Source organism: Paramacrobiotus metropolitanus, unplaced genomic scaffold, assembly GCF_019649055.1.
Source record: "Paramacrobiotus metropolitanus isolate TYO unplaced genomic scaffold, Prichtersi_v1.0 Parri_scaffold0000003, whole genome shotgun sequence".
Classification (NCBI taxonomy): domain Eukaryota; kingdom Metazoa; phylum Tardigrada; class Eutardigrada; order Parachela; family Macrobiotidae; genus Paramacrobiotus; species Paramacrobiotus metropolitanus.
In genome coordinates, this window is record NW_026570223.1 from 13,648 (window position 1) to 29,007 (window position 15,360).

General features: G+C 47.2%; 2 protein-coding genes across 2 annotated transcripts; both read right to left on the reverse strand.

Annotated features, from left to right (window-relative positions):
• Positions 1-6,400: 6,400 nt before the first annotated feature.
• On the reverse strand, positions 6,401-8,391 carry LOC129592806 (uncharacterized). Its single transcript, XM_055488930.1, has 4 exons — positions 7,465-8,391; positions 7,200-7,355; positions 6,994-7,074; positions 6,401-6,722 (listed from the first exon to the last, which is right to left on the reverse strand). Exons 1-4 carry the CDS (start codon positions 8,389-8,391, stop codon positions 6,675-6,677), a joined length of 1,212 nt encoding a protein of 403 aa, XP_055344905.1. The 3' UTR covers positions 6,401-6,674.
• An 815-nt stretch (positions 8,392-9,206) lies between these two features.
• LOC129592869 (uncharacterized protein K02A2.6-like) lies at positions 9,207-13,476 on the reverse strand. The gene has a single exon (XM_055489013.1). The coding sequence runs from the start codon at positions 13,474-13,476 to the stop codon at positions 9,304-9,306; it is 4,173 nt and encodes a 1,390-aa protein (XP_055344988.1). The 3' UTR covers positions 9,207-9,303.
• Positions 13,477-15,360: the final 1,884 nt, after the last annotated feature.

The window sequence follows — 15,360 nt, forward strand, 5'->3', positions numbered from 1 at the left end:
GAAATGCTATAGACGTATCCATAAAACATTGCACCAAGCACCGCCTGAGTTGGCTGTCGTGGAAAAGATTCTGAACGAGCATTACAATCTCAGTGGATTGGTGCAGAAAATTAATCGTTTCCTCTCCTTTACTTTGTTCTTCGTTTACGTGTACGTAGTCTGCTCTATTCTCAACTACATTATTAGAACGAAAATGGGTGCATACATATTTCCGCAGAGTTTTGTGAGTATTTGCATGTACACCGTTGTCGGCACACTGCACTTCATCTGGTTTTACGAACAGGTAATATCGCCGTGGGAAATAGCATTTTCTGTCTTTCGATTACTGAATATCGAAAGAGCATTACTGTCTTTTTCCGTACTGGAAATAACCATAAGTCAGCGTTTTTGCTTTTGCAGGCCGAAGCAATGAAGGATTCTCTGCACGATATCGCATACCAAATGCCGCAACGTGACCGTTCCACTATGCGGTTTCTTATTCAACGAGCTTCTTCGACGAATGTGGCTTTTAGTATAGGGGGATTTTTCATCATCGATAGGAAGTTTATCGCGACTGTAAGGTTATATTCTGGTTTTCATAGTGACGTATTTGTTGTTAACCGCAGATTGTGCATCGATTGAATCGTAAAACTGTTATGATTCAATTAATTTGTTCCAATTTTTATGAATTAGTTGGCTGGAGGAATTTTGACGTTTGCTTTGGTCGTTGATCAGTTGCAGTCAAAAACTGTGTCTATGGAGGATCTCAGCAGCGTGATCCGGACTGCTAATTGGACAAAAGTGGTTCACTCAGGGTAATCCGGCGATTCTTCAGTCCATTTACCATTTCACAATAATTTAGTTTTCCAAATTGCAAAATGTTGACTGTGCATGATTTCTGTTCGGTTTTTGTACACTATTTCCAGTTAGCCTTCTTCGATGATTTACGTACGTATCTGGCCAAAAACGGACAGAAGGGTTATTTTAGACAGCGGCTCTTTACCCCGATACAACCTGGGAACGTGTGTTACGGGTATAATCCCCGATCAGGACAGCATTGAGAAAGTGATTCTTTTATGAGTTTGTTCTGGTACTTAGTTTGTACTTGTATACTTACAGATATTACAAGCACTAGGTACTACCGTACTACTACTTACCTAATATTGAGCTGCAAAAGCATCGCGCAGTACTTCCAGTTTTTGCGCTCGTTGATTTTTAACACAAAATAAAACAAAAACATTCACTATGAAATGGATTCCCTTGAGCTTCGTGGATCCGTTTATTGTAGTTATAAGTACATATTCACGTGTTGCCGGCTTCGGTGCATTGTTCTTCAAAACAGCAGAGACCGAACTGTAAGTTAATACTGACTAAGCTCCTTCGTAGTGTGATAGAATTTTCGTGGATGTTCATGTTGATGTAGTGTTTTATACGGTTTTTCTGTAATGCGTAATACTTCAAAATGTCAAAATATTTAGCGCATATCTATCCATATGCACAGCGCTATCGCTTTGGGTGCAACCACTTTTTTTGAAGCCCACTGCATGTATACAGCTTTCGATTCTCCAGAAATAAGGTTTCCTTTGCCGTTCTTGCTGTTACATAAGAGATTCAGTTTTCATGCATAACTTTAGAAGGTTGTGGCTCTTTTTATGCCAATGTATCAATATAAATAATATTCGAACTTTTGTGTACCTATTTTCAAAAAATTAAAATCAAATTTTTAATAAAAAAACTATTTATAAGCAAGCAAAATCCCCAATAAAGTAAAACTAATTACTTATGCAAGTGTTTGGGCGTCTATGCGCGCTTTCGGAAGCTATATCCTTGTAGTTGTGCAAGTATTTTATATTTGCTACAATCTATGTTTTTAAAATGACCAATCCGAATTTCATAAACCGTGCTTCGAGTGTAGCACAAGCGTTCTGGCAATACTTTTATGCACCAGGAACCACATAAATGGTGCCAAAGCACTCGTATATTTCGACTCTGCTAAGGCCAGGGGGCCAATGTCAAAACGACGGCGGAATTTTCTGCCGGCGGAAATTTTGTGTAGTGAAAACGCCGGCGGAAATTCTCGTGGTCAAACTGCCGGCGGAATTTTCGTAATTTTTAATTTTATTTATTGTTCATATTTCGAAACAATTTTGCAAGAAAATGTATCTTACATAGATTCGGGCTCCCCGTCTTCAGTGTAAACCTCTTTATCGGGCCGCATGTATGTGTATGTACAGTCTGCATGGGCGTTGTTGCGTCGGCAGTTTGCACAGAACGCGCGAACAAGTTCAACGGCATACCTGAGCCGCGCAAAAGAGACAAAGAAGGTATTTGACAATGGCACTGCGGCGAAGACACTGAGGTGCGGTCTAGTTTGATCCTTTGGAGCCTTTCGTGGGAAGACTCACAACTCCTCTGAATATCGACTGGCACAGCCAACTCAGACGAAGAATCTCTTCGCGCAGAGATCTCCCGGTCAAACTGCCGGCGGATTACCTGATTGGTATTCGAGCACGTACGTAAGTTGTTTTGTCATTGTGTCTTTTGTTTGCCTGTGCTTTTTTTAATTTTTCAACTTTTTAAAGTTGTAGTTCTCGTATGTTATTGTTGACTGTTTATCTGCCGAACGATGGAGTTGTTTTGAAACTAGCAGTAGTAGAAGTTTGTTTGACAAGAATACATGGATTATGGCTACATAATACATAGAATGTCCAGCTTGTTTTTACTGCATGAATTAGTTTACCAATAAGTTGGTTTTGTATCAATTCGTGATTTCCGTAAAAAATGCATGTTCAGAAAATTCCGCCGCAGTTTGACCACGAGAATTTCCGCCGGCGTTTTCACCACACAAAATTTCCGCCGGCAAAAAATTCCGCCGTCGTTTTGACATTGGTAGGGCCGTCGTTTTGACATTGGTAGGGTCGTTTTGACATTGGTAGGGCTTGGACCAGTACGGGAAGTATCCAGCCGCTACTGTTTTACTGGGAGAATTCTAACCGAAACTGCACAAACGTTCCAGCGTGCATGGCGGCGCATTTTTATGGGCTGGATACAGCGTCACACGGGTTGCATTCTTATGGGTTGCACCAAACTGTGCGCGTTTAACACCCATGCCGAAACATCTGTAATCGAACGCGCTGAACTGGTAGAATCGGTCAAGTGGCTGCTCCGATATCTCTCAGGGTTCCCAGTTGTTGGAGCAAATTAATTAATCATGTTGGCTACTGGCGCACCGTTTTCGTACTTCTAACTTCGTACGACGAGGATTCACGTAGCTGGATTTCACTTTTATGATTATAGCTATAATCATAAAAGTGAAATCCAGCTACGTGAATCCTCGTCGTACGAAGCTACCAAGGGTCTGGCAACATTGTAAGTATGTAACCTCGTTTTACTGGGCAAATTTTACCCCGGTGGAACAACAAATGCGCCCACGATGCTATCTGCATGCTATGATGATGGCGTTTGTTGCAGCTCACTTCATGATTTAGAACACGCTGCGAGGAGCTACATCTTGCACAGTCATGGATAATTTATGTTCTTGCTTCTTCGGTGTTTTCATCTTTCCCGGACACGACAGCCCCGCTCTTAAGGCTTTCAGCGTAGCCATCAGTACCAGTGCATCGACGGTGGGTTGCCACTGTGCGGCGACCGAAGCCACCATACCCGGAATATGCAGACCGTCATCAAAATCCATACCGGCATAGAACAGGACACCAACCAACTGCCCCAGTCCCATTGATAACGCCATGGAAACGCCAATACCCACCAAGATCCACACCGCACACCGCACTCCGACTACGTCGACGCTGTTCGGGAGCGGATTTCGATCCACGCCGACAGTAGATCGCAATCATTACCGGATACATCAGCAGCATGACGATAATTGGGGCGATGTACACCAGCACATCAGGAACGATAAACTGTGCACTTCTGCGTACGGATAGCGGATAACGGCAGTTAAATAAAGCCTCAGTTGAATTGTAACTTCGTAGATTAATGATAAATGTCGGAAGAAAGCAGATATGGGCCAATACAGCGCTCGACAGGTAAGAGATCACGGCCAACCTCGCTGTATGGTGATTTTTATATGATATCGGTGCGGAGATGGCCCACAATCTGTTGGCTGTAATAAGCAGATGTATGTAGAACAAAACTCCTGGAAACACAAACACAAAGTACTGAAAACTATTGCAGACAATTACTAAGCTGTTGGCAAACGCGCTGTTCCCGTGTTCCAGGATCAGCCAGAGAGGACCGGTGACAGTGGATATAACGATGTTAACTAGAGCTAAGCCGGTTACGTACACCATAAAGGAACTGCGCAAGTGCTTCTTCACGATCAGATATAAAATTAGCGCATTGAAAACTGATCCAGTAACGGCTGTAATCAATGGCATGATATAGTTCAGAATCTCTTCGGTTAATTTTGCAACAGGTTTTGTGATCACATTTGCCGAAGTACTAGTATTCGTGGAAAAGTTTGAAAAGTAGCCATAACACCGTACTGATTTCTGTATGTAATTAAAACCAGACTTAGCGTGTGCATTCTTCTAGCGTGTGCACGTAGCTGTGCATGCGTCGCTACCAGCACCCGACCAACTAAAGACATATGTTTTATTATCAGAATTCGTATGCAAGCAAACTGACTGGACGTCTCAAATTATTCTACACGATTTCGAACAATCCGGTCTGAAATGTGTACAAAAGTTCATGATTGGACGGTATATCCATCTGCACGTGAGTTACAAAACGTTTCGTAGACGAAACAGCAGCAGCTGTGCATTAGCTAGAGGTAGACTGGGCCCATACGGGATTAGCGACCTTTCGTCCAAACGTTTCTCCCGCGTTACTTGTTGACCCTAGTCAATTGAGCCCCAGCGCGACGTACCTTTTAGGACTCTTGTTAAGCGGCACAAAGTCAAGCCAAATCGCAAATTTCTTTTATTCTGCACCAATTGATTAACCAAACGCTCTACACAAGAGCAGAGCCTCGGTGACAAACTAGATGTTTTTTAAGTTTTTCTTGCAAAACACCATCATAAAAAATAATAACACGGCAACTAAGAAAAAGAACTGAATTTTACTAATGAGTTATTTTGTTCAAGGATTCTCATTCAGCCATGTCGGTTTCGGTGACCGCTTTCGCCGCACAGGGAAAAGCCAAAGACAGCAATGCCGATACATACTCATGCAATTAACTTCAGCGTTTTATCAATCAAGAAGACCCTTCCCGATTTCAAAGCCTCTCGCGGCACAGTTCAAATCATGAATACAGATCATCTGGATGTAGCCTGATCACGTAAAACAATACAAAACCCCGTTTGGACGCTTACGACAACAAAGTTTCAGTGAATAACTTGCCGGAAGCGCAAACACTGTAGTTGCACACGCAGATCTTTTAACGACGTAATCAGAATTGCGGCATCCACTGTCGGCTGCCACTGCACAGTTACCAAACCAACGAGATACGGAATCCGCAAACTACCATCAAGCTCCAGGCCGACCACAAACAGCACGTCAACTAACTGCACGAACCCCATCGAACACAGCATGGACACCGTCATTCCCACCAGAGTCCAGATTGCGCTGCGACTGTGTTGACGCTGGATGTCCCAATGAGTGGCACGACGGCGACAGTACACGACAATCATTACCGGATACGCCGTCAGCATCGCCACCGTGGGAAGGATATACACGATTACGTGTGGCAAAATAAACTGAATGCTGCGAAGGATGGAGAGCGGATGAAGACACTGGAACCGGGTATCAACGCGAGTGTAGTTGTGAAGATTAAGGAGAATTGTCGGCATGTAACCGAGGTGCACCAAAATAGCGACGGCACAGCATAGAATAACGGCTAATCGTGCGGAGTGGTGATTTTTGTAGGAAACCGGTAATGCGATCGCCCACAGCCGGTTGGCGGTTATTAGCAAGTGGACATAAAATAGCAGACCAGAGAATACAAAGGAGAAGTATTGGTACAGATCGCAGATGAGTAGATCAGTTTCACTTGCCCCATAACCAGGAACACTTATCATTAATATTAGCGGTAGAAATGTTACAGATAGAATTGCGTTAACACCGGCCAACACCGTGACGTATACCATAAAGGGAGTGTTTAGACGATTTTTGACAATAAGGCACAGGATAAAAAAATTTGAGGAGAAACCAGTAATGGAAGTGATCAATGGCATTAGATAATACAGTACCCAGCTAGTTGTGTCAACAGTTTCTTTGATAGTCGTTATGTTTGTAACATTGCTGCTGGTTAGGTTTACGAAATCGAACATAACGGCGTTTAAGTTTCCTATATAGCTGCATTAACAGTCTGATAAAACCTTAACAGGATAGCCAGTACTGTATCGCGAAAGTACACTGTAGTAAGCGTCGAGTTCGACCGTTTGGGCAACGACAACCGTATGCTACTTCCGTTCAATAACTCTGCTTGTGCATGTTGATTTAATGATTTGCGCTTGGGGACGCGTTCACTACAGCTAAGGATTCTGACATAGCGTCCCTTCGGGAATTAACAAAATTGCCAGGTTTACTGGCATTAAACAGGGAACTTACCGCTGAAAAATATAGCAGTTGATGGGATCTATCTACAGGTAGCTGGCGATCCATTACGTCGACCCTGGGTTATGATGTGCGATTGTTCTGATTGCTTCATCTGGAACTCCCCGTAACTGTAACACTCATTTGAAAATCCCAAAGAAGGTCAAAATTGAAACAAAGTCGAACGCCTAGAGAAGAATTTCTAAAATGGGCAAAAGATAGAGACTAAGGTCGTGGTAGCTAACCCAGAAAAAGACACTTTAAAAACAGCTACTGTATATACTCCTAACACCAGACGGACGCAGAAACAATTGCGTTATATGATTAGTCTACATGTACTCTGTAGTCAAGGGTTCGGAAATCAGAAATTAACAAATATTATAGTTATTGTGAAATATAAAGTGGACCAAAATGTCGTCTGAATCAAACTGCTTTTGTGAAATTAGCAGGGCGTATTACGCTGTTCAGATCATCCAGGGACATGGGTTTTGACTGCAACTGGTCCACAACCAAAGCAAACGTCAAAATCCCTCCAGCCAGCTACAGTACAAACAACCGGCCGAATCAGTTTACACTTTTCGTTAATTCAAACTATTCGTATGTATTAATTTACGACTGTACTCTCTATGCGCAAACCTGTATTACAAAAATGACTATGAACTTGCCGTCGCGATGAACGTTCTATCGATGGCGAAAAATCCACCTATATTAAAAACCACAGTCACCGAAGAGGACCGCTGGATGAGAAAATGCATGGCGAAACGGTCCCGTCGCGGCAATTGGTATCCGATGTCATGCAGAGAATCTTTGATTGCTTCGCCCTGTAGACGCAAAAATCCAATTGCTGAAAACTGCACGGTAAAGCGCACACTGCCTACTAGCTAAAGCTGCGTGGAAACGTTAAGCGGTCGAAATTCAGATGCGTATTACCTGTTCATACAGCCAGATAAAGTGTGGTGTACCGATAGCAGTGTACAAACAGGTACTAATAAAACTCGGCGGAAATTGATATACTCCCGTTTTCGCCCTAATTATGCAGCTGAGAATTGTGCAGACCACGTTGATATAGACGAAGAAAAAGGTAGAGGATAGAAGACGGTTAATTCTCTGTACCAATCGGCTGAGACTGTAATGTTCGTTCAGAATCTTTTCCACGGCAACCAACTCCGGCGGTGCTTGGTATAACGTGCTATTAATGTGGCCATAGCATTTCCCAGCAGCAGCACATAACAACACCGGGAAGCACTGAACTAACGAAAAGCCCGAGTTCATTAGGCCGTCCCCGAGGATCAGTATGCGCGAAAAAATTTGGGCAACTGGCAGCCCCGGTGGTAGACTAAAAAAGCTGCTGATTTGGCGCTCAAACACCACGACGTTCCTTTCGTTGGTATACATATATGTGGCACTAGTCACGATCCAAACGATGAAGATAATGGCCGCATAAAGGGCGATGACCTTTTGATCTTTGACATTCAGATGGTGGGAAAAGACATGCTCCAACTCGTTGATTGCTTTGACGTAGCGATTGTAGATGCAGTGAAAGCAGACGATGCCAAGAAATGTGACAATGCTCCGTTGAACGGCTGCTATAAAGTCAAACAGCACCCCGCTATCCAGCGACCCACGGTGCTGTTGAACAATTTTGTACAAAGACAGGATATTAGCCAGGGTGAACGCAGCCATCAGCAATACTGCCCAAGAAAATCGGAGTATTCCGAGAAATCGACCTGTTGATGATTGTTTGTTGAGGAAAGGGCACCGTAGTTGCCCGAAGCCGAGAATGCCGAATGCGATAACGTAGGGCTGAATCAGCTTCTTTGTGAAGCTCAGCTTGCTCCATCGGGCTGCCAGTTCCATTTTGCTCGAAGATAGTAATGGGGACTGGTAGATATTTCAAATTCTGACCGAGTTCCTAAGAAGCCAGGGCTGATGTTGCTATATTACAGACTGGAGGGAAGAACCAACTGCCGTAAAATACATGGTATACTAACTTCTGCACTTTGCAGTAGTCGGAATTTTGTGGGCAAAAATTTAGATCTGATGTCGCATTGCATCCCTGCTGTGCCAACTTAGCAAATGGACTCTTTTCGTGCAATTTCTTATTCCCTGCGTATGCCTCGGTAATCCCCACGGGATGTTATTGTGAAAACTCAATCAATCCATCGAGGACATTCGCCTTTCGTTCACCTTCTGTTTTTTGAATACTTGAGCGGTGGGTGTAGCCGATCAAAAATGTACTGCTGCAGGATGGACAGACGGTTAAAAATTCTATGTTACGAGTACATATTCATTACTGTATCTTTATTAGATTTTTATCTGTAAAAACACACTGACACGCTGTGTTGCAAACAGTGCCAACAATGCCTTTAAGTTGCTTACGAAAGCCAAGCCATATCACATCGTTTAGCGCGCGCGCTCAGAGCTTGGTCTTCACAACATTGTGAACAGCTCCAGCCGCCATGGTTAACCGGGATTCTCGCTCCTTCAGTGTTTTCCTCAATCCGCAAGATAGTCCCGTTCTTAGAGCTTTTAACGAAGCAATCAGCACTAGTAAATCGATCGTGGGTTGACACTGTACGGCTATCGAAGCCACCATACCCGGAGTCTGCAGACTGTCGTGAATTACTAGTTTATTGGCGAGCTCGCTATCGCATACTGACTCATCATATCGAACTGACAATACATAACACAATAGTCGTTGCTACGCGCTGCATCTCCCCCAGTGGGTTGCCCACTCATAAAACCATCAATAAAATAAAAAAAAGAAAATTACATTTCATTTATCAACAGTTTTGGGGCTTTTCCGGCGTTCGTTCTTCCAGTTCTGCGTATTTCCTCAGGTGGCTGTGCAGCCTTCGCAGCTTTCGCTGGTTTCACCTTACCGGATGGTGGAACTGTCGGCTGTACCTTTGGCGGCGCGACTGGTGCCGCCAGCGTCAGTTCCTGTGTAATGGGCGGAAAAGTTGGCTTTACGTCCGGCTGTACTATCACCTGGGGCTGTGGTTTCACCTCCGATTGCGTCTGCGTTGGTGGCGTCGGCGTGCGCGCTCTAGTAGGCGAGACTGTCTTTTCCATTACTTTCGCCGGAGGAAATGCTACCGATGTCTCCACGGCCGTTTGACCTTTTGCCGTATCTGCTTCCGTGTTTTCCGGCGTCTCCAACCAAAAACGAGGGCGTATTTGGTTTGCATGCCGCCTCCACAGCAGATCGCTCACCTGTACCTCCCAGATCAGCCGGCTTTCTCGCTTAATTAGCTTGCCGCTGATCCAATCCACTGCGCGGCTTGGGCGATAGTCTCGCACCACGACCAAGTCGCCCAACCGAAAGTCTTTCTCCTTTGTGTGCTGGTTGAAATTTCGGCGGTGGCGCTCCCTGATCTTCTCTGCCGTGGTCAGCAGCACAGGGACTAGCAGATCCAGCGTCGAGCGCATCTTCCGACCCAAAAACAACTCGGCCGGCGTTTTCCCAGTCGTTGCGTGAGGGGCGTTACGATAGCGCCAAAGGAACTCCCTCAGCGCAACCGGCAGGCGCTTCTGGTCGGCCATGAGCTTGGATACGCCGTCCTTCACCGTCTGGACGTAACGTTCCGCTTGGCCATTCGATTGGGGATGGCCCGGTGGCGTTCGCAGGTGCCGGATGCCGTACTGCTGGCAGAATCCGTTAAACTGCTCCGATGTGAACTGTGTCCCGTTATCGGATACAATTTCGGTGCACGGCCCGTAGTGGCTGAACATATCCAGCAGTGCATCAACTACGGCGTCCGTTGTGGCACTTCGCATTGGCACCACTTCCGGCCACTTTGACATACCGTCGACCACGACGAACAACATCGTGCCATGGAACGGCCCGGCAAAGTCTACATGGAGTCGTCTCCATGGTCCGTCGGGCACTGGCCACGGTGACAGTGGGACCTTCGCCGTTTCTCCTGCACGTTCAGTGCATACACGGCACGCTTTAGACACCCGCCCCACGTCCCGGTCCATGGACGGCCACCAACAGTACCCTCGGGCTTCACCCTTCATCTTTGCCGCTCCAAGGTGGCTTTCATGCAGGTACGACAGTATCTGCGCTTGCAGCTTCTTCGGAATCACCGTCCGCGTGCCCCAGCACAGACACCCGTTCACTGTCACCAGTTCACTTTCTAGCCGCTTATACGGTCGCAGCTCTTCCCTTACCACGCTCGGCCATCCAGTCTGGACGTATTCCAGAACGATGCTGAGCTCCGCATCTGCGCGGGTTTCCTTTGCCACGGATTCTACTGACACTGGTAACCGTCCCGCGTTCTCCGTGTGCACAGCACTGACTATGCTGTCCATTCCCAGGTTACCCAACTCGGTCAGCTCCGTGGAATGCAGTGGTAACCTGCTTAACCCGTCCGCCTGGCCGAACTCTTCTGTCCGCCGGTACTCGATGGCAAAACTGTACGCCATCAGCATCAACGCCCAGCGCTGAAGGCGGTTCGCGGTCACCACCGGTATCCCTTTTCGGCCTCCAAACACGCTCAGCAGCGGCTTGTGGTCCGTCAGCAGGGTGAACTCCCTCCCAGCAATATACTGGTGGAATTTCTTGCACCCGAAGACCAGGGCGAGAGCTTCCTTCTCAATCTGCCCGTATCTGGTCTCGGCGGCGTTAAGGCTCCGGGATGCGTGCGCAATCGGTCTCTCCGTACCGTCCGGGAACCGATGGCACAGCACCGCTCCAATGCCGTACTGCGATGCGTCGGCTGCTACCATCAGCGGCATCGCCGGGTCGTAATGCACCAAGAACGTGGCTCGGGCAATCTCTTGCTTCAACTCAGCGAACTGCTCTTCGCATTGTTTTGACCACGCCCATGTCACGTCAGCTTTCAGGAGGTTGTGGAACACATGACACTTTGCTGACAGGTTCTTCACGAATTTGGCATAGTGGTTCACCATGCCGAGGAATGCGCGCAGTTCACTTACGTTCTTCGGCGGACCCATATCCAGCAACGCCTTCACACGGTTTCTCGAAATGTGGCGGCCACGACTGTCCACGATGAAGCCCAAATACTCCACGGACAGTTGCATGAAATGACACTTGCTGCGCTTCAGCGTTAGTCCGTGCTCTGCCAACCGTGCCATGACCTTTTCGAGGTTTCGCAGGTGCTCTTCATCCGTGGCGCCGGTGACGATAATATCGTCAAGGTATATGGCCACACCTTCGCAGCCATGGAGAATCTGCTCCATAATTTGCTGGAATATACTGGGCCCACTGGCGACTCCGAACGGCAGTCGATTATACCGAAACAGTCCCTTGTGTGTATTGATAACCACAAGCTGTTTGCTGTCGTCGTCCAGTTCCACTTGGGCATACGCCTCGGCGAGATCCAGCGTACTGAATTTCTCTCCGCCGTTTAACTTGGCGAATAATTCGTCAGGAGTTGGAAGCGGGTACTTCTGAACGTCTAACGAGTCGTTCAGACCAGTGCTTAGATCGGCACACGTTCGCACATCTCCAGCCCTCTTCAGCGTCCCCACAATGGGCGCCGCCCAATCGGCGTGTTCGACTGGAGTGAGTATGCCGCGCTCCACCAAACGCTCCAGGTCCTTCTCGACCGCCTCCCGGAACGCGAATGGCACTGTACGGGGTTTGCAGAACACTGGCCGTGCTCCCGGTTTCAAATGGAGACGCGCCTTATACCGCTTGCAATGACCCAGCTCATCGCGAAACACTTCCTTGTGCCGGTCGAGGACTTCTTCCAGACTGCTCGCAACGCTATACACTGAACTAGCCTGCAGGTCACGTAGGCTCATGTGGCTCAGATCCAGGGCGCGTATCCAGTCGCGGCCGATCACATCGCCACCACGGCCCACTACCACCACCGGCAACTGCTTCCGTACGCTAGCGCGTTGCACGTCCACGGTGGCGGTCCCGATCACTGTCAGCGCATGGCCAGTGAAGCTCCTCAGCGGCTGCGTATACGGGGACAGTCGCGGCGAACCAATCCTCCTCCACGTCTCTGCCGTGACGATGGTAACGTCCGATCCCGTATCCAGCACTGCTGGCACTGGCGTGCCGTTCAACTTCAGCTGTATGCGTATGGACTGGCTGCCAGCCGCTTCCACTGCCAACACGTCGAATTCTTCTTCGACTAGCATTGTGCGTCGTCCGTCTCCACGCTGCTGGTTCTGCCTGGGCGCAGTGCAAATCTTCGCAATGTGACCTTTCTTGTTACAATTGCGGCAGGTGACATCCTTCGCCCAGCAGTCTGCACGGACGTGGCCTGAATTACCGCAGCCGTAGCATTTCGCACTGCTACCCGCCGCGTTCTGGCTTGCTCCGCCGCCACGCGCTTTCTGTCCCGTACCACGACGATTTCCGCGTTGACGACCTTGACCGCCGCCCCGCCTCGGCCCACCACTGATGCGCGCTACGTCCACACTGCCCGGCGCCTTCTTCGCGCTAGCCTGGGATAGCTCGAACTGTTCCACCAGCTCCAGAGCTTTATCCAGTGTGTCGTAGTCCTTCGACATCAGATGTCGCCTGGTAGCCTCTCCCTGCAGCCCGTTCAAAAAGGTTGCTTTCATGTTGTCCTCCAGAACGTCCGCTGGGAAGCTGCACAGGATGGCCTTTTTGCGGAGTTTGTTTGCGAAATCCAAAAGAGTTTCGCCCGTATCCTGCTTCAATACGAAATACTTGGCCCATTCGGTGGATTTCAGGGTCTTTTTCACGTATGCCCTTTCCAGTTTGGCGAGAACTTCTGCGAGTGTCTTGTCGGCTGGATCGTTCGGCAGGCACATAGCGTGTACCATTTCATAGGCTTCCACACCTAATGAGTCCAGCAGAACCCGCTTCTGCTCCTCTTCGTCGGTGACCTTTTGGAGTTTAATGAAGTTCTGGTACCGTGACCTCCAAGACATCCACGCCATCTTGTTGGGCTCGAACTTTAACAGGATAGGAAGCGTCGTTTCGTCCGTCATCGTCGTGAATCAGCGCGTGATAGATTCTTAAAAGAGTTTTTAGTACTACCTTCACGCCAGTTTGTCGTGAATTACTAGTTTATTGGCGAGCTCGCTATCGCATACTGACTCATCATATCGAACTGACAATACATAACACAATAGTCGTTGCTACGCGCTCCAACTCGTTGATTGCTTTGACGTAGCGATTGTAGATGCAGTGAAAGCAGACGATGCCAAGAAATGTGACAATGCTCCGTTGAACGGCTGCTATAAAGTCAAACAGCACCCCGCTATCCAGCGACCCACGGTGCTGTTGAACAATTTTGTACAAAGACAGGATATTAGCCAGGGTGAACGCAGCCATCAGCAATACTGCCCAAGAAAATCGGAGTATTCCGAGAAATCGACCTGTTGATGATTGTTTGTTGAGGAAAGGGCACCGTAGTTGCCCGAAGCCGAGAATGCCGAATGCGATAACGTAGGGCTGAATCAGCTTCTTTGTGAAGCTCAGCTTGCTCCATCGGGCTGCCAGTTCCATTTTGCTCGAAGATAGTAATGGGGACTGGTAGATATTTCAAATTCTGACCGAGTTCCTAAGAAGCCAGGGCTGATGTTGCTATATTACAGACTGGAGGGAAGAACCAACTGCCGTAAAATACATGGTATACTAACTTCTGCACTTTGCAGTAGTCGGAATTTTGTGGGCAAAAATTTAGATCTGATGTCGCATTGCATCCCTGCTGTGCCAACTTAGCAAATGGACTCTTTTCGTGCAATTTCTTATTCCTGCGTATGCCTCGGTAATCCCCACGGGATGTTATTGTGAAAACTCAATCAATCCATCGAGGACATTCGCCTTTCGTTCACCTTCTGTTTTTTGAATACTTGAGCGGTGGGTGTAGCCGATCAAAAATGTACTGCTGCAGGATGGACAGACGGTTAAAAATTCTATGTTACGAGTACATATTCATTACTGTATCTTTATTAGATTTTTATCTGTAAAAACACACTGACACGCTGTGTTGCAAACAGTGCCAACAATGCCTTTAAGTTGCTTACGAAAGCCAAGCCATATCACATCGTTTAGCGGGCGCGCTCAGAGCTTGGTCTTCACAACATTGTGAACAGCTCCAGCCGCCATGGTTAACCGGGATTCTCGCTCCTTCGGTGTTTTCATCAATCCGCAAGATAGTCCCGTTCTTAGAGCTTTTAACGAAGCAATCAGCACTAGTGCATCGATCGTGGGTTGACACTGTACGGCTATCGAAGCCACCATACCCGGAGTCTGCAGACCCTTATCAAAATCCATACCGGCATAGAATAGCACATTAACCAACTGCATCAGTCCCATGGAAAACGCCATGGACACGCCCATTCCTACCAAAATCCAAACCGCACTTCTGCTACGTCGCCGTTGTTGTAAAGTGGATTTTGATCCATAGCGACAGTAAATCGTAATCATCACCGGGTACGCCAGCAGCATGATGATAATGGGAACAATGTAAACCAGGACTTCGGGAACGATGACTTGAACGCTTTTAAGAACTGATATGGAATAATCGCACTTATATAAAGTCCCTGCCGGAGAATAACCGCGAAGATTGATTACAAATGTCGGCATGTAACAGATATGCGCAAGTACAAGGCTCAATAAGCAAAAGGTCAAGGCCAATCTGGTTGAGTGACGGTTTTTATACGAAATTGGTGCTGTAATAGCCCATAATCGGTTAGTTGTAATAACTAGATGGGTATAGAATAATGTGCCGGGAAAAACTAAATTAAAATATTGAAAGGTTGAACAGAGCGTTACTAAGTTGGTTGCGATTGCGTGATCACTAGCTTGAATTATCAGGAAAAGCGGAACGGTGACAGTGGATGCGATAACGTTAAACAGGACCAAAC